This window comes from Ascaphus truei, chromosome 1 (assembly GCF_040206685.1).
Source record: "Ascaphus truei isolate aAscTru1 chromosome 1, aAscTru1.hap1, whole genome shotgun sequence".
NCBI classification, from domain to species: Eukaryota; Metazoa; Chordata; class Amphibia; order Anura; family Ascaphidae; genus Ascaphus; species Ascaphus truei.
The window spans coordinates 275,828,183-275,847,316 of NC_134483.1; the positions used below are offsets into that span (position 1 = coordinate 275,828,183).

Here is a 19,134-nt window from a genome sequence, read left to right on the forward strand (position 1 = left end):
TTAAAGGAAGAAACTGCTGTGAGCGCATATTTGAATATATAAAACGAAGTTCTGGTTTTTATTTACACGACCAAGGACCAGTTGATTTTTTTTTGTAACAATAGTAATTATTGCATGCACTTACAATTTTTAGTGTTAAATATCAACAATTCTTGAGATCCACAATGTGGTTTTACATAACTTTTGACCAACAATGTTGTTCCTCTGGATTTACTACACAAACCTATGTCAGGGTTTTCTTAACCAAACAAATATTAATCTGTTTAACCATTTTAACATTAAAAAATATATATATATATATATATAATCTTTAAAAATTTGGTATTTACCAGTGATGGAAAACAAACAGTTCACCTCCTCACAAGTATTTACATTTGTATTCAATAAATAAAATTCGCCTGCCGGTTGCTATTTTTAGATTACAACAATGTTCTAGAAATGATGATAAAGATAATTAAATGAATGAATGGCGTTTAATTTATGCAATGCACTGCTCACTGGTAAAGATTACTAATCCCGAATTCCCCTGCAGTGCTCAGAAGCATTTTCTGTAGATGACAAAAGGCCCATGTTCATCATATTCCTTTCTATAAACCCACAGTTGCTGGAAAGATTTTAAGGATGCTAGGATAGACCCACCAGTCCAAACAGAAAAATTCCTTTCAGGTGATGCTGATATTAAAGGTTTCTCATGAGGGGACATCTTGTTAAGTTCCTTCTGAAGGCGTTCAGGAAATCCTTCAAGCATTGTCGTCCCTCCACACAGCAGTACGTTGTTGAGCATGTTCTTCTTCAGGGTTGCATCACAGTTACTGATACAAGATGTGGTTATGGCTTGAATCCCAGGTTGGCTGGACCCAATCAGTGCTGGCTTGAAGAGGGCCTCAGAGCAGAGGAACCTTTCTTTACCAATTGTGATCAATTGCCCATCTGGAAGCTCATAGTCTGCTATGTACTCGTTTGGTGGCAAATTCAACTCATGGTGCAAGTCGGAGGAAATATAGCAGCATTTATTTTTCATGTTTTCTATTATGTGTAGGTGATCTTCTCTGAATCTATTCCCAGATTCGTTTAAAAGCTTCATTAGATAGTTGGTGATATCTGCTCCAGCATAATCCACCCTCACTGTTATGTTGGGCAAGATGTATCCTTCATAGATAGGAACCACATAAGTAACACCGTGACCACATTCCACCACTAGACCTGAGGTTTTTCCATATGAATACATAGATAACCTGGATTGATGGGCTATGTGCAAAGCTGGAGTGCAAAAGGTCTCAAACATCATCTCTGCATATTTTTCCCTGTTGGTTGTTGGACTCAAGGGGGGATCGGATACGAGGACGGCATGTTCTTCTGGAGGAATCTTCATCTCCTTGAGGAACATGTACTCCCATATATCTTCAATGCTGTTCCAATCCACTACAATTCCATGCCTCAGGGGATTGACAAGTTTTAATGGTATCTTAGCAGTCTCCTTCTCAATGCCAACAAAGGTTTCTTTACGGTTGTCTCCAGTTTTAGCAGTCTCTTGAATATGCTTCCCTACTGTAGATGAAACTACGCAGGAAGGCTTTGGTAGTCCTGCATATCCAGCTTTGCAAGAACATGTCCCTATATCTATGATCACTGCTCTGGTTTCCTTAACTATCTTTGATTGTACCTTGCTTTGTGCTGCAGAAGCTTGCTCTTTGCTCCTGGCATCTGCCCTAATTAGCAGAGCCTTCTTCGCAGGACCGGGCTGGATGGTAGCTGTTGCATACGTTGCATTTGAGCTCTTCCTAGTTGACATTTTAACCCACAATTGGCAGATGCCTTTTACAGCAAGACATTAATGGTAAAAAGGGAGATGCTTAGTTGCTCTGGTTCTGTGACATCACCGATTGTGACATCAGCATTTATGGCTTCAAAGATTTCATTGCAAAACTGTAATAATTCTGGACAGAACAAAGTGTACAATTACATTTCACACTTTCCTCATCGTGACATATATATATATATATATATATATATATATATATATATATATATATATATATATAAATATTTTTTTAACAACCAGAGAAACACTATTATTCAAGAGTAGCTGAGTAGAGCCTGAGAAGAACACATTACATAATTATCAAACTTCCCTGTATGTATGTATATATAAATATGTGTGTGTGTGTGTGTGTGTGTGTGTGTGTGTGTGTGTGTATATATATATATATATATATATATATATATATATATATATATATATATATATATATATACACACACAAATACAGTCATGTGAAAAAGAAAGTACACCCTCTTTGAATTCCATAGTTTTACATATCAGGACATAATAACAATCATCTGTTCCTTAGCAGGTCTTAAAATTAGGTAAATACAACCTCAGATGAACAACAACACATGACATATTACACCGTGTCATGATTTATTTAACAAAAATAAAGCCACAATGGAGAAGCCATGTGTGAAAAACTAAGTACACCTTATGATTCAATAGCTTTTAGAACCACTTTTAGCATCAATAACTTGAAGTAATCGTTTTCTGTATGACTTTATCAGTCTCTCACATCGTTGTGGAGGAATTTTGCCCACTCTTCTTTACAATGTTGCTTCAGGTCATTGAGGTTTGCAGGCATTTGTTTATGCACAGCTCTCTTAAGGTCCCGCCACAGCATTACAATCGGGTTGCGGTCTGTACTTTGACTGGCCAATTCAAAAAGTATGTTTGTTAGGTAGTACTCCACAAATAACTAAATGTATAAATTTAATGTATAATAATGTATAATAAGCAATATTGCTAGGCACTTCATAGGAGGCTATAAGATTGCTAACATACAAGTTCCACCTTCTAAAGTCAAAGCCTGAGACTAACAGCAGGAGGAAAACAAGTAAGTATAAGTGAAGAAAATAAGGCAAAATACAAATCCTCTGATGTTGAAAACATATATGACTCTCCTGGGGCAGTCTGCAGTGATCCATGTATGTTAGCAATCCTATAGCCTCATATGAAGTTTTTAGCAAATTTGCTTATTTGCATATCCTTCATCACATTTTGTGATTATCTGAATATACTCATTATTCAAGTTATAGGATTTAGCAATAATACTTATTCACATTCCCTTGATCATATTTTGTGATTATCTGCACTATACAGGTTAGATTACCTTGATGTTATTTAGACTAGGTTTATGCATCTAGTAAATCATATGTGCTCAGTATCCATTTATCTAGAGATTTTGGTGATGGAGGGGTGTTAATTAGGGAAGTACCACAGAACATTTCTATCTATGGGAATGGGCTTGAAGAAGGGGCGTCAGAGGCCCCGAAACGTTCGCTGCCCCCCTACTTTTTTCACCCTACATTTTATTTTATTTTTTTAAATTTTTTTTCAACTTAAGTTTTATTAGAAGGTCACATGTACATCAGACAATGCATACATTGTTATCCATCACAGAATCAGAACAAAATCCAGTGTCCATGTATTTTAGCTATGCACAGGACAGACTGGGGGGACATACAGACAAACAAACACCTCTAAGCTACGCGTAGGGTAAATAGGGGGGGTGGGAAGGGGGGGAGGGAAATACCCTACATTTTTTACATATATTATATGTTTTTCCTGTTTTTTCCCTCCTTTTGTCGTCACATTGTTGTTATCCTCCATCCCCCTTTTTTTCACCCCCAACCACTCCCTTCCTTCCACATTATTGTAGTTGTTGTTTCGCGAGATGTGATCTCCAGACCCTGCATTGTACAGTTAAACAAAATGAATGCAGAACCTCGCTCAAACTCCAAATGAAGGTACTGTATGCTGCCGGGGAGGTGCACAGAAATGGATACAGAGATGGATGGATCGTGTCAAAGAGGCACGGTCCACACAGACAATCCCCTTGAAAAGGCACAACAGACCAGAATATTATGGTATAATTATTCTTGAAAAGGTCTTCACAGGATTGCAAAAAAACAGATAAAAAATCTTTATTAATAATTGCATATAATGTCGTTAAAAAATCACCAAATGACACCTATGAATATAAGTGTGATAGGTATTAAACTAAATGTTGTGAACTTCTTAAAACTTTAGTAAGATTTAAATAAACTGAGGTCTAATCTAGTAGTAATACAATGGGATGATGTTTTTGCAGGGAAAAATGTAGAAGATAAATGGGCAGTCTTTAAAACAATTGTTAGAAAAGCACCCTTGGGTAATAAGTATAAAAGAAATAAGTCAAAACCAATGTGGCTAAATAAACAGGTAGGGTAGGAAATGGACAAGAAGAGGAAGGCGTTTAGATTCTTTAAGTCAGAATCGACGGAGACATCGTATCAGAATTATAAGGAATGTAACAAAAATTGCAAAAGGGCAATCAAATGAGCAAAAATGGATAATGAAAAAAGGATTGCAATAGAAAGTAAGGTCAACCCTAAAAAATTCTTTAAGTACCTTAATAACAAAAAAATGAGAAAAGAAAATATAGGACCCTTTCAGTGTGAGATGGGAAGGCAGATTATTGGAGATAAGAAAAAAGCTGAGGCATTAAACAAATTCTTTGCCTCTGTTTACCAGGGAAGAATCAAGTTCAATAGTAGTGCCGCACGAGGAAGCCACAACCTCCATATTAATGAACAATTGGTTAACTGAGGAAGAAGTTCATAAGCGACTTGAAAAAATTAAAGTAAATAAGGCACCTGGCCCCGATGGCATACATCCAAGAGTTCTCAAGGAGTTAAGCTCAGTAATAGCCAAACTATTATATTTAATATTCAAGGACTCCATTTCCACAGGCTCAGTACCACAAGATTGGCGTAAAGCAGATTTGGTGCCTATCTTTAAAAAGGGAGCTAGATCACAACCGGGAAATTACAGACCTGTAAGCCTGACTTCAAAAGTAGGGAAACTACTTGAAGGTTTAATACGGGATAACATTCATGAATACTTAATGGAAAACAAAACTATTAGTAATAGTCAGCATGGATTTATGAAGGATAGATCTTGCCAAACTAACCTTATTTGTTTCTTTGAGGAGGAAAATAGGAATTTAGACCAGGGTAATGCAGTTGATGTGGTCTACTTAGATTTTGCAAAGGCTTTTGATACGGTTTCACACAAGAGGTTGGTGTACAAAATAAAGCAAATTGGACTCAGTAATAATATATGCACCTGGATTGAAAACTTGTTAAAGGACAGACAACAGAGGGTTGTCATAAATTGAACTTTTTCAGGTTGGGCTATAGTCGTGAGGGGAGTACCTGCTTTTTAACTTGTTTATTAATGACCTTGAGGTTGGGCTCGAGAGCAAAGTCTCTATCTTTGCTGATGATACTGATGATACTAAATTGTGTAAGGTAATAGAATCAGAGCAGGATGTAATTTCTCTTCAGAAGGACTTGGAGAGACTGGAAACCTGGGCAGGTAAATGGCAAATGAGGTTTAATACAGATAAATGTAAGGTTATACATTTGGGATGCAAGAATAAAAAGGCGACTTACAAATTAAATGGAGATATATTGGGGGAATCCTTGATGGAGAAGGATTTAGGAGTGCTTGTAGACTGCAGGCTTAGCAATAGTGCCCAATGTCATGCAGTAGCTGCAAAGGCAAACAAGATCTTATCTTGCATCAAACGGGCAATGGATGGAAGGGAAGTAAACATAATTATGCCCCTTTACAAAGCACTAGTAAGACCACACCTTGAATATGGAGTACAATTTTGGGCACCAATCCTAAGAAAAGACATTATGGAACAAGAGAGAGTGCAGAGAAGAGCCACCAAATTAATAAAGGGGATGGACAATCTAACTTATGAGGAGAGGCTAGCTAAATTAGATTTATTTACATTAGAAAAGAGGCGTCTAAGAGGGGATATGATAACTATATACAAATATATTCGGGGACAATACAAGGAACTTTCAAAAGAACTATTCATCCCACGGGCAGTACAAAGGATTCAGGGCCATCCCTTAAGGTTGTAGGAAAGGAAATTTCACCAGCAACAAAGGAAAGGGTTCTTTACAGTAAGGGCAGTTAAAATGTGGAATTCATTACCCATGGAGACTGTGATGGCAGCTACAATAGATTTGTTCAAAAAAAGGTTGGACATCTTTTTAGATGGGAAAGGTATACAGGGATATACCAAATAAGTATACATGGGAAGGATGTTGATCCAGGAATTAATCCGATTGCCAATTCTTGGAGTCAGGAAGGAATTAATTTTTCCCCTTAATGGGGTTTTTTGTTTGCCTTCCTCTGGATCAATAAGTAAGTATAGATATAGGATAAAGTATCTGTTGTCTAAATTTAGCATAGGTTGAACTTGATGGACCTATGTCTTTTTTCAACCTCATCTACTATGTAACTATGTAACTATGTAACTATGTAACTATGCATCAAAGTGAGTGGCATGTATCATACGACACTCCAAATGTGTGTGTTAAATGGCCCCCTGTTGCTTAATGGTGCTATGTCCCCAAAGTACCAGTCCTGGAGTGCTCTTCAAACTTTATGATTGAAAAGTATCACCTCTAATGTGGAGTAAATAGTGTCACTCTGCTCAACACTGATGAACACTTCTTGGTTAGTTATGTATGGACTTCACAATTTGCTGGTAGAGTGCTGGGTGTATATAGCTGTGGTGAATATCTCAGCCAAACCCTCAAACACTAATCCTGAATATAAGGTGAAGGTATATCAGAATGTTAGACGACTAAATCGATATCCAGACATATCCTGTGTGGAGCGTACTATGAGGATCTTGTGTAACAGCATACAGAGTGCTATATCATCGGAGATCTAGCACTGCTAATAGGCACTCCACAGAGACTAGCACATATAGACTGCCCCTAATAATGAGGTAACAATCCCTCCAGCCATAATAGGCTACATAAGTAACTGTCAAGAGACTGTGACCAAGTAGGTAGTGCCACTAGTGGAGGCTGAACCTTATTGGTGTATCACCAATAGTAGCTGTTTGCCTAAATTAGATTACCTTTAATGTTTGATATGCCTTTTGTAACCAGAATTTAAATTCTTTATATAAGCTGTATGTCTGCTTTGGGGTCATAAATTCTGAGTTTTTTTAGTGTCTACAAGTATATATGTTTATCATGTTGATGTCCTTATGTTCACTGAATATCTTTTATGAATGGATTTAATTCAACCATATTATGGCTGGAGGGATTGTATGCACTACAAAGGAACTGCTGACGAAGCAAATCTTTGCGAAACGCATAGTTTCTTGCACCAGCCCAGAAGGAACCGGAAGGACGTCACAGGGTGTGACGTCAGTTTGGAGCATCTGCAACACTGCTGGGAAAACACGGAAGCGAGCTGACAGCTGCTGTATGTGCAACAGCAGCCTATGCGGTACATCTTTCCCAAGCACCCACAATCGTTCCGAGCAGAGTGCCGGTCCAGAGGGCAGACTTCGTACATTGTACTTTATGAGAGATATTATGTGAGTGGCCATTTGTAATTCATTTACCTGTTATTATAGTGCCATTTCTCTACACTTAGTCCGTTTCTTTTGTTTATTCTCTCTGCTCCGCACGTCCACCTGGATCACGGAGGTGACCAGAAGATCACCAGAGTAACCATACCATCTATCCATTCAGACAGCCTAGAATGGCACAAATGCTGTACTAAATAATACACCATGTGAGTATACACCTGTAAGGTGTTATATCTTATCATACCAGCACATTTGTATCTACGTCATTGCACTATATATTTTTTATTTTTCTTCGCACGGTTCCTGAGCTCCCCGCATCTTTCAACAAACTTGCAGCCAGAATCTACTAGGAGGGTTCATCGTGGGTGGAAGCCGAAAAGGAACCTATTATATTTATCTAAGTGGTTTATTTTTTCTTTATATTATTAGATCACTTTATATTTATTATTGTATCTAGTCACTTGATATATATTTTTTACACTTGCACTAAGAGCACCGGGTGATTTCTATTCACATGAAGCCTGTAGAGTCTGAGATGTAACTCTTGTTTTTTTTTGCAATTTCTCTGAGCATTGCACGGTCTGACCTTGGGGTGAATTTGCTGGGATGTCCACTCCTGGGAAGATTGGCAACTGTCTTGAATGTTTTCCACTTTTGAATAATCTTTCTCACTGTAGAATGATGGACTTTAAATTGTTTGGAAATTGCCGTATAACCCTTCCCAGATTCATGGGCAGCAACAATTGCTTCTCTAAGATCATTACTGATGTCTTTCCTCCTTGGCATTGTGTTAACACACACAAGACAGATAAGCAAACTGCTAAAACTTCTGCTTTTATAGAGGTGGTCACACTTGCTGATGATCAATTAATCACATGCATTTGATTAGCAGCACCGGTCTGCTACTTAGCATCTTAATTCATATGAAAGCAGTAAGGGTGTACTTAGTTTTTCACACATAGCTTCTCCATTTTGGCTTTATTTTTGTTAATAAATCATGATGGTGTAATATGTTGTGTTGTTGTTCATCTAAGGTTGTATTTACCTAATTTTTAGACCTGCTAAGGAACAGATGATTGTTATTATGTCCTGATATGTAAAACCATAGAATTCAAAGAGGGTGTACTTTCTTTTTCACATGACTGTATGTATGTATATATATATATATATATATATATATATATATATATATATATATATATACAGTGTTCGACAATCATATACATTTACACGCCAGGGGCGAGGGGCTTTAACCCCATGGCGAGTAAATATTGGCCCAAGCAGCGCACGTGTTTGTTTTTTAATTTTCCCTGCTCGCGCTGAAATTTTCCCTGCTCGCGCTGAAAAAAAACAAAAAAACTCCCCCTACCTGACAGTTGATTGGCGCGCGCTCCCCAGGCTTTGTGGGCGTACGGCCAGGCTCTATATGAGTCCGCCCCCAACGAGCAGCCATTCCTTCCCCATGGAGGACACAGTAAGTACTATCTGTGCCTTCCCCCTGTCCCCAACGCTCCCGCTGCCCGCAGTTATGGAGGTGGTAGCGGGGGCGTTCTCCTGTCCCCGGCGCTCCCCCCCTCCCGTGACAGTCCCTCAGGTCTCCGCTTCACCCCGATCCCCGTGTCAGCCCGCGGGGCCGGGAGATTGGAGCGGGGATGCTCCTCAGGTCCCCGCTTCACCCCCCACGTCCCTGGCGGTCCCACTGCCTGCATGGAGGTGGTAACGGGGGGGGGGATGCTGGTCGCGGCCTTTCCTCTCTTCTGACCCCCCCCCCCCGTGTGTGTGCAGAGTGAGAGAGTGTGTGTGAGTATATGTATGTGTGTGTGTGTGTGTGTGTGTGTATATATGGGAGAGAAAGTGTGTGTGTATATGGGGGAGGGTGTGTGTATATGGGGGAGTGTGTGTACATGGGGGAGTGTGTGTGTGTATATGGGGGAATGTGTGTGTGTGTATATGGGGGAATGTGTGTGTGTGTATATGGGGGAGTGTGTGTGTGTATTTTGTGGAGTGTGTGTGTATATGGGGGAGTGTGTGTGTGTGTGTGTGTGTAGGACACCAGAGGTACCCCCCAATCAGTCACCCCCCCACCTAGTCAGTCAAAGTCACCCAGTCAGTCACCATCTCCCCACCCAGTTCCCCCCCCTCAGTCTGCCCGTGGGGCCGGGAGATTGGAGCGGGGATGCCCCTCAGGTCCCCGCTTCACCCCCCACATCCCTGGCGGTCCCACTGCCTGCATGGAGGTGGTCCCGGGGGGGGGGGGGATGCTGGTCACGGCCTTTCCTCTCTTCTGACCCCCCCCGTGTGTGTGCAGAGTGAGAGAGTGTGTGTGTATATGTATGTGTGTGTGTGTGTATATATGGGAGAGAAAGTGTGTGTGTATATGGGGGAGGGTGTGTGTATATGGGGGAGTGTGTGTGTGTATATGGGGGAGTGTGTGTGTATATGGGGGAGTGTGTGTGTATATGGGTGTGTGTGTGTGTGTGTGTGTGTGTGTATGGGGGAGTGTGTGTGTGTATATGGGGGAGTGTGTGTGTGTGTGTGTGTATATGGGGGAGTGTGTGTGTGTATATGGGGGAGTGTGTGTGTATGTGGGGGAGTGTGTGTGTATGTGGGGGAGTGTGTGTGTGTATATGGGGGTATGGGGGTGTGTGTATATGGGTATGTGTGTGTGTGTGTATGTGGGGGGAGTGTGTGTGTGTGTGTATATGGGGGAGTGTGTGTGTGTATATGGGGGAGTGTGTGTGTGTGTATATGGGGGAGTGTGTGTGTGTGTGTGTGTGTGTGTATATGGGGGAGTGTGTGTGTGTATATGGGGGAGTGTGTGTGTGTGTAGGACACCAGAGGTACCCCCCAATCAGTCACCCCCCCACCTAGTCAGTCAAAGCACCCAGTCAGTCACCATCTCCCCACCCAGTTCCCCCAACCTCAGTCAGTCCCCCCACCCATCTCCTCTCTGTCTCGCCTCCGTCTCTCTCTCTCCTGTCTCTCACCCACACTCTCTCCTGTCTCTCACCCACACTCTCTCCTGTCTCTCACCCACTCTCTCCTGTCTCTCACCCACACTCTCTCTGTCTCACACTCTGGATCTGTATATCTTAACTGCCCTATACTACACCGACATAACTTATACTGCTTTCTTCCAGATCTGACTCAAGCTTCACACAGGAAACATCGGAACCCCCCTAACCCAGAAGACAGGTAAGGAACACATCCCCTCCAATGTATTACATTGTGGGAATAAGGGTACCTGGACATTGAGGGACTGCGGATCAGGTAAGATCCCAGGCGGGATTGCTGCTTTAGATATTGTGAAGCGGGGACGTCCAGACACTGGTTAAGGGGTTCAGGAAACTAGTCATTCACATCTGGCTTTTATTTCTAGATCCAACATTTACACACACACACACACACACACACACACACACACACACACACACACACACACACACACACACACACACACACACACACACACACACACACACACACACACACACACACACACACACACACACACACGTAACATGGACTAATTGTAGTATAATGTAATACAATAAATACATTTATGTCAAAAACTAATGTTGTTCTGACTAGGAATTTATTAAATGTATTTTATTTATATATTTTATTTTAAAGCGGGGTTGGGGGCGGGACTTGGTGGCGACTAGTAGTATATGGGGGAGTGTGTGTGTGTGTATATGGGGGAGTGTGTGTGTGTATATGGGGGAGTGTGTGTGTATATGGGGGTATGGGAGTATGTGTATATGGGTGTGTGTGTGTATATGGGGGGGTGTGTGTGGGGGAGTGTGTGTGTGTGTGTGTATATGGGGGAGTGTGTGTGTGTATATGGGGGAGTGTGTGTGTGTGTGTGTGTGTGTGTGTGTGTGTGTGTGGGGGGGGGGGGGGGGGGGAGTGTGTGTGTGTGTAGGACACCAGAGGTACCCCCCAATCAGTCACCCACCCCCACCTAGTCAGTCAAAGTCACCCAGTCAGTCACCATCTCCCCACCCAATTCCCCCCCCTCAGTTAGCCCGTGGGGCCGGGAGATTGGAGCGGGGATGCCCCTCAGGTTCCCGCTTCACCCCCCACATCCCTGGCGGTCCCACTGCCTGCATGGAGGTGGTAACAGGGGAGGGGGGGATGCTGGTCACGGCCTTTCCTCTCTTCTGACCCCCCCCCCCGTGTGTGTGCAGAGTGAGAGAGTGTGTGTGTGTATATGTATGTGTGTGTGTGTGTGTATATATGGGAGAGAAAGTTTGTGTGTATATGGGGGAGGGTGTGTGTATATGGGGGAGTGTGTGTGTGTATATGGAGGAGTGTGTGTGTATATGGGGGAATGTGTGTGTGTATATGGGGGAGTGTGTGTGTATATGGGTGTGTGTGTGTGTGTGTGTGTATATGGGGGAGTGTGTGTGTATATGGGGGAGTGTGTGTGTATATGGGGGAGTGTGTGTGTATATGGGGGAGTGTGTGTGTGTGTGTGTGTGTATATGGGGGTATGGGGGTGTGTGTATATGGGTATGTGTGTGTGTGTATATGGGGGTGTGTGTGGGGGGGAGTGTGTGTGTGTGTGTGTATATGGGGGAGTGTGTGTGTGTATATATGGGGGAGTGTGTGTGTGTGTGTATATGGGGAAGTGTGTGTGTGTGTGTATATGGGGGAGTGTGTGTGTGTGTGTAGGACACCAGAGGTATCCCCCAATCAGTCACCCCCCCACCTAGTCAGTCAAAGTCACCCAGTCAGTCACCATCTCCCCACCCAGTTCCCCCCCACCTCAGTCAGTCCCCCCACCCATCTCCTCTCTGTCTCTCCTCCGTCTCTCTCTCTCCTGTCTCTCACCCACACTCTCTCCTGTCTCTCACCCACACTCTCTCCTGTCTCTCACCCACTCTCTCCTGTCTCTCACCCACACTCTCTCTGTCTCACACTCTGGATCTGGATATCTTATTTACCCTGTATATCTTAACTGCCCTATACTACACCGACATAACTTATACTGCTTTCTTCCAGATCTGACTCAAGCTTCACACAGGAAACATCGGAACCCCCCTAACCCAGAAGACAGGTAAGGAACACATCCCCTCCAATGTATTACATTGTGGGAATGAGGGTACCTGGACATTGAGGGACTGCGGATCAGGTAAGATCCCAGGCGGGATTGCTGCTTTAGATATTGTGAAGCGGGGACGTCCAGACACTGGTTAAGGGGTTCAGGAAACTAGTCATTCACATCTGGCTTTTATTTCTAGATCCAACATTTACTTACACACACACACACACACACACACACGTAACAAGGACTAATTGTAGTATAATGTAATACAATAAATACATTCATGTCAAAAACGAATGTTGTTCTGACTAGGAATTTATTAAATGTATTTTATTTATATATTTTATTTTAAAGCGGGGTTGGGGGCGGGACTAGGTGGCGAGTAGATTTTTTGGTTGGGCGAGTAGATTTTTGGGTGATTTGTCGGACACTGTATATATATATCTATATATATATATCTATATATATATCTATATATATATCTATATATATATCTATATATATATATATATATATATATATATATATATATATATATATATAACATTTGTGTGTATTACATGTATACATACATACAAAAGCTTTCTTCAATTCATCAACTTATTTGTTTTGGGTAATCCCATGCATAAACCATTTATATATTGCTCGCCCATGACATCATGTACTGTATGCATGATACAGCATACTAAAAGAAAACTTATCAAAAAGTGGCGCTCTAATTATCAATGTGCGATAAACAAATTAGTGCAATATATATTAACAGTGATACAAATACAAACACATTCGATGGATGCAGCTGTGACCCAATGTGGGATTGCTCTCTCAATCCCGTATGAAATGGATGAAGACTTGCTCGTCGGGAAGCGCAAACATGTGAAGAGAGAAAAAATATCCTGATGGTGCAATATTGTTATAATAAAATAAGTGCTTGTGTTCTGTAATCGATGTGCAGAATACTCACAATTGTGAGAAAAGGGTTGTACACATAATGGTATCTTTGTGTGATGATCCACTGGTTGTGGTATAACTGGGTAAAATCTTAGTGCAAACGCACTCTCTGGTGACCCTGGTATTAGACAAAAGAGCCAAACATAGCGCAGACTGTATGTGGATTTTATAAAAGGTAAGTAAAATGCAATGCACTTACATGGTACAAGATAATATCAAGCGTTTAGATCTCATAGATAGGATCTCAGCAGCGGTATCAGAAGTCTCTCTGCTTCCCCTGTATGATGGCGTGCGTCTCACGGATGCGTGTCAGCGAAACCGGAACTGACGTCATCAAACTTCGGAGGTTCCGGTCTGCCGTGGAGTTGGTAAAGCAGCGTCACTCTACGCGTTTCACCGTTTTGGTTTCATCAGGAGTGACTCTGACTTGGTCTTGAGAGTTAATATACCCTAACCTTAAATGTCATTGGTTAATGACTAATTGAAAAACGGTGGGTATATTATGCAATGCAAGGAGTAATAGGCTGGAGGCCAATTAAGGGTTAAAATAATCTCTACATCAGCACATATGTAGAGTGCAAATAGGAACAGTTTTTTTAAAACTAAATGTTAACATACATGATAGGACACAATAAATTAAAAAATGTATAATAACAGTAGATGCGATTATATGAGGGTATATATCAAATTTAGCACTACATTTTAGTACACATTATAATACTATATCTTGAGCGACATCTAGAAAAAGGACAAGAAAAGATATATGTGAGGTTAAATAATCAACAGGTTATTATAGGAACGGCTTTATATCGAATTCTAGATTTAAGCCTGATGGAGAAATAGATTCTCTAGATGTGTCATTAGTTTTTGCTAGTGCTAGTGCTTGACACATCTAGAGAATCAATGTTAATTCCCACACAAAAACCTCAGAATTCAACGATACAAGTGCCCTTTATTACACAGTATAACAAGGATGCGAATAAAATTAATAACATTTTAAACACACATTGGCATATACTTAAAAATGATCCCATTTTGGGTGAACACCTACCTGATAGAGTAAAAATGATATATAAAAAAGCGCCAAATATTAAAAACAAATTGGCTCCCAGCGCTTTGAGACCAAATATCTCCACTAATCAGTCAACCTGGTTAGACCCCCCAAAAGGTTTCTTTCAGTGCAAAATGTGCACAGCATGCCAACATAGTTCAACAATAGGTAATAGTTTTCAGTCTACCACCACAAAAAAATCCTATAATATTAAACAACATTTGAATTGTAGATCCAATTTTGTAATTTATCTTTTAGAGTGCGATTGTGGTTTACAATATGTAGGTAAAACAATACGTCCCCTGAGAACACGTATATTGGAACATCTGGGTAACATTAAAAGAAAACTCACCACGCATAGTGTTTCCAATCATTTTTTTACTAGTTCATAATGCCAACCCCAGAGGTCTTACATTCACGGCTATTGAACAGGTTATGCCTCACTGGAGAGGGGGCAATAGGAATTTAGCTCTAATTAAGAGAGAATCATTCTGGATGTACGAACTCCAAACTATTTCTCCATCAGGCTTAAATCTAGAATTCGATATAAAGCCGTTCCTATAATAACCTGTTGATTATTTAACCTCACATATATCTTTTCTTGTCCTTTTCCTAGATGTTGCACAAGATATAGTATTATAATGTGTACTAAAATGTAGTGCTAAATTTGATATATACCCTCATATAATCGCATCTACTGTTATTATACATTTTTTAATTTATTGTGTCCTATCATGTATGTTAACATTTAGTTTTAAATAAACTGTTCCTATTTGCGCTCTACATATGTGCTGATGTAGAGATTATTTTAACCCTTAATTGGCCTCCAGCCTATTACTCCTTGCATTGCATAATATACCCACCGTTTTTCAATTAGTCATTAACCAATGACATGTAAGGTTAGGGTATATTAACTCTCAAGACCAAGTCAGAGTCACTCCTGATGAAACCAAAACGGTGAAACGCGTAGAGTGACGCTGCTTTACCAACTCCACGGCAGACCGGAACCTCCGAAGTTTGATGACGTCAGTTCCGGTTTCGCTGACACGCATCCGTGAGATGCACGCCATCATACAGGGGAAGCAGAGAGACTTCTGATACTGCTGCTGAGATCCTATCTATGAGATCTAAACGCTTGATATTATCTTGTACCATGTAAGTGCATTGCATTTTACTTACCTTTTATAAAAGCCACATACAGTCTGCGCTATGTTTGGCTCTTTTGTCTAATACCAGGGTCACCAGAGAGTGCATTTGTACTAAGATTTTACCCAGTTATACCACAACCGGTGGATCATCACACAAAGATACCATTATGTGTACAACCCTTTTCTCACAATTGTGAGTATTCTGCACATCGATTACAGAACACAAGCACTTATTTTATTCTAACAATATTTCACCATCAGGATATTTTTTCTGTCTTCACATGTTTGCGCTTCCCGACGAGCAAGTCTTCATCCATGATACAGCATACTGACACCTTCCGATTCTGAATATCTAGCCATTGTAGTCTACGCTTTTGGTACTTCATCTCACTCCTGCGCCAAGGCACTTGGTGATCAGTAAGAGGCTCTATCATGTTTTAGGTAACATCTATTTGCTATTCAGGTTATTTACACCGAAAGCAACTGCAAATGTTGTGGCCCAGATATGGAAATTAATCCTTCTTACTATCCCCAACATGGGGAATAATTAAAAATGTAAGCAGCACCTGCTCCCAGAAGGGTTTTGATCACCAATAAAGTGTTTAATTAAGAAAGCACGCAGACAACTTTTAAAATGTAGTTACTTATTTCTCGTCGGCCGGGACTGGAAGCACTTCACAGAGTAAAAATACCATAGAAAAACTATGTGCAAGCCTCAAAATGAAGTCGGGCACACGTGACAACTATCTATATAGCATAAAGGGCCAGTAGCTGTGGCTGCAAATAGAGATGTATTTCCCAGTACTCCTGTACTTAAACCATCCTGTCAACCTGCCATAGTCCAAAATAGGTGCACTCACGATACAAGGTAACAAATTGCCATGGGTGCACAGCAACAATGGTCCCGCTGGATGTGGAGCCACAGATAGATCAAAAATAAAAAGAGAGGCACTCCACTGGTCTTCCAAAGATAGTAACATTTATTGCATAAGCATCAATGTTTAGCTCCCCTTGTCAAAGTTTCGCAAGCAGACTGAAACATTGATGCTTGTGCAATAAGTGTTATCTTTGTAAGACCAGTGGAGTGGCTCTTTTTCTATTTTTGATCAACCTGCCAGATAAACAATAGTTGGGTTTGCTCCTCAGGGGTTCAAGTCCATATTCTGGCTGCTTGCTGAGGTCTTGCTAATGCATAAAAGCACGATTGGGTCAAAATGATGAATGGATTTGAATAGGCCATAGGTATCTGGTGGGGTCACTAGGAAGTAAATCTGGGTGTTAATAATTTCTTTAATAGAATAATATCTGTCTGCTTTCATAAATATAGTTTTTATAGAGCAGTGGTTTTCAGAACATCCGCAATTTGCCAACGTTGACCACTTTACAAAAAAACTAATTTAAAAAAATACTTTTTTGTTGTTATATTAGTAATAATAGGCACGTTACTAAAACTACATTTCTTACAATGGCTGTACAGCAAAATATAGCAAAAGCTGCTATTTATGCATTGGCAAGTCCAACATTTATTAGAACATTTTGCATTAGAGAAAAATAATGTGCTTGTATACATTAAAATAATTGCTTATTTATTGTGTTACCTGAGGAACATGCTCATACACCATGGCTGGATCCGTTTTCAGTGCTCTTTCAAATTCAATTAAAAGTCTGAAGAGATCATAAAGGTTGTCACTCCATCATTGTGAGGTCATGGAATCCACCAGACATCATGTTACTGATTCACACTACTGAAAACAGGTACAAAATACCTTGATTCATTGGTGTTAAAAGATGTGGGATAACTAAGTATGTTAGTATCAGTTTCAAGAAGCGCCGTTTTTTTTAACATTGATAAATATACCCTTTTGAATTCCATGATATAAGTATTGTGCAACACACCTGAGACTCTACAGCTGATTAAACGTTTTGTGCTGATCACTCCTTGTGTTCACTTTTTTAACCTGCTTTTAATTTCCTGGTTTTATTTTCCACTGTCTCTAAGGCTTAATTCAATCTCCAAGTAAGATATATATAATATTTCTAAATATTGTATCTAAATTCACTGACTTCTTAAATCTTGAGACCGTTGCTACTTTTTAAAATAGCTTTAAAGAGGCAATCCAAGCAGCTTAACCCCCCCACTTTTTTTTTTAATATATGCAGTTTGAAAACTAATGACCTAAACTGCCAGTTGATTTGGTTCTCCCATGATCGATTAGCAAAATCCTGATTCTCAGGGTTCATTAAATGGCTGCCTTTTCGTTTCAAATCAATCAGTCAGTGTAGCTCAGCAGCTACAATGTATTCTTATATTACTATGGTAACATTATCTATTGTTACAGTTTACAGCCCAAATGGCTGGGAATATTGGCAACAAGTTATCACAGACAGGAAAGTGCTGCAAAGATCTTGCCCTGCTTAGGTGGTCGGTTAAAATGTGCTATAGAAATCAAAAGTATGCGTTAAAACTCAAAAATTGCATTGCGTTGGAAAAAATAAGTCACTTATCCAATACTACAGAACTGATTTATTTAAAATAAAACAAACAAAAAAAAATGTCATGTTTTGCTGCTTTAAAGCAGCAGTCTAAGCTGCAGTTTTTTCCCCTTTAATATGTGCACCAATACAATCCACAAAATAAGTAATTAGCTAAGTTGCCGATCGATCCGTTCTCCTGTGATCGATCAGCGAAGATTCGGCTTGGGGGATTGTCATGATAATGTCATGAGATATTGGGTATTTTTAATCCCTTTGGTGCTTGAGGGGTTAATGAGCTACACTTGTGTACAAAATACCAAATGCTGGGTTTGAAACTGGGCAGGACTGTTTTCTGTCTGCTCTGAATGTCAAAGTATTCTGTAGAAAGGGGTGGGCTTATGACGGTGCCTTAACAAAATATTGTATCTAAGTCTGGGCCAGGTTGTTACTGGTCAGATCTGACTAGGGGCATGCTTGGATAGCATAGCAGACCTCATCCTCTGAACCAGTGCCTCTCTGGGGAAAATCTATAGCATGTGGTAAGGTACTGTATAGGATTTTCTGTTTTACCCCTTTTATTTTAAGAAGCTGTTCTGCCTTATATTGTAATTGTATGTTTATTTTTTAATACCTTTTCTGTAATTCAAGCACTGTATTGTTATATATATTAAACCATTTAATAAGTAATGCTTTAGGCTCTGAATGAACTTTGTGCACGCTGGAGAGAATAACTTACTAAATTCAGGCACATGTTACTACAGCTGATTTTGTGTTAAAGTGCATAGTTTTTCCTATAATAAACAGGGACCTGAGGCCCTAGCGGATATTTTAGTCTAAGATCTTTTATCATATCTGCATAACCTCAAGTGGTGGCAGTGGATGGTTATGATGTGCAATTGGGTAGGGGTTAATACTAACTCGCTGGTACCTTGCAGAGGAGAAAGGGGGGTTGCTAGAGAAGCCTTTGTGTATTAACCCTGGTTGCATATCTAAAGTCACGTGCTCACTTGTGTGCTG

At 40.4% G+C, this 19,134-nt stretch overlaps 1 protein-coding gene across 1 annotated transcript; it reads right to left on the reverse strand.

The window, feature by feature from the left end:
• Positions 1–473: 473 nt before the first annotated feature.
• On the reverse strand, positions 474–17,657 carry ACTL7A (actin like 7A). Its single transcript, XM_075577378.1, has 2 exons — positions 17,241–17,657; positions 474–1,937 (listed from the first exon to the last, which is right to left on the reverse strand). The coding sequence occupies exon 2, from the start codon at positions 1,790–1,792 to the stop codon at positions 536–538; it is 1,257 nt and encodes a 418-aa protein (XP_075433493.1). The 5' UTR covers positions 1,793–1,937; positions 17,241–17,657; the 3' UTR covers positions 474–535.
• Positions 17,658–19,134: the final 1,477 nt, after the last annotated feature.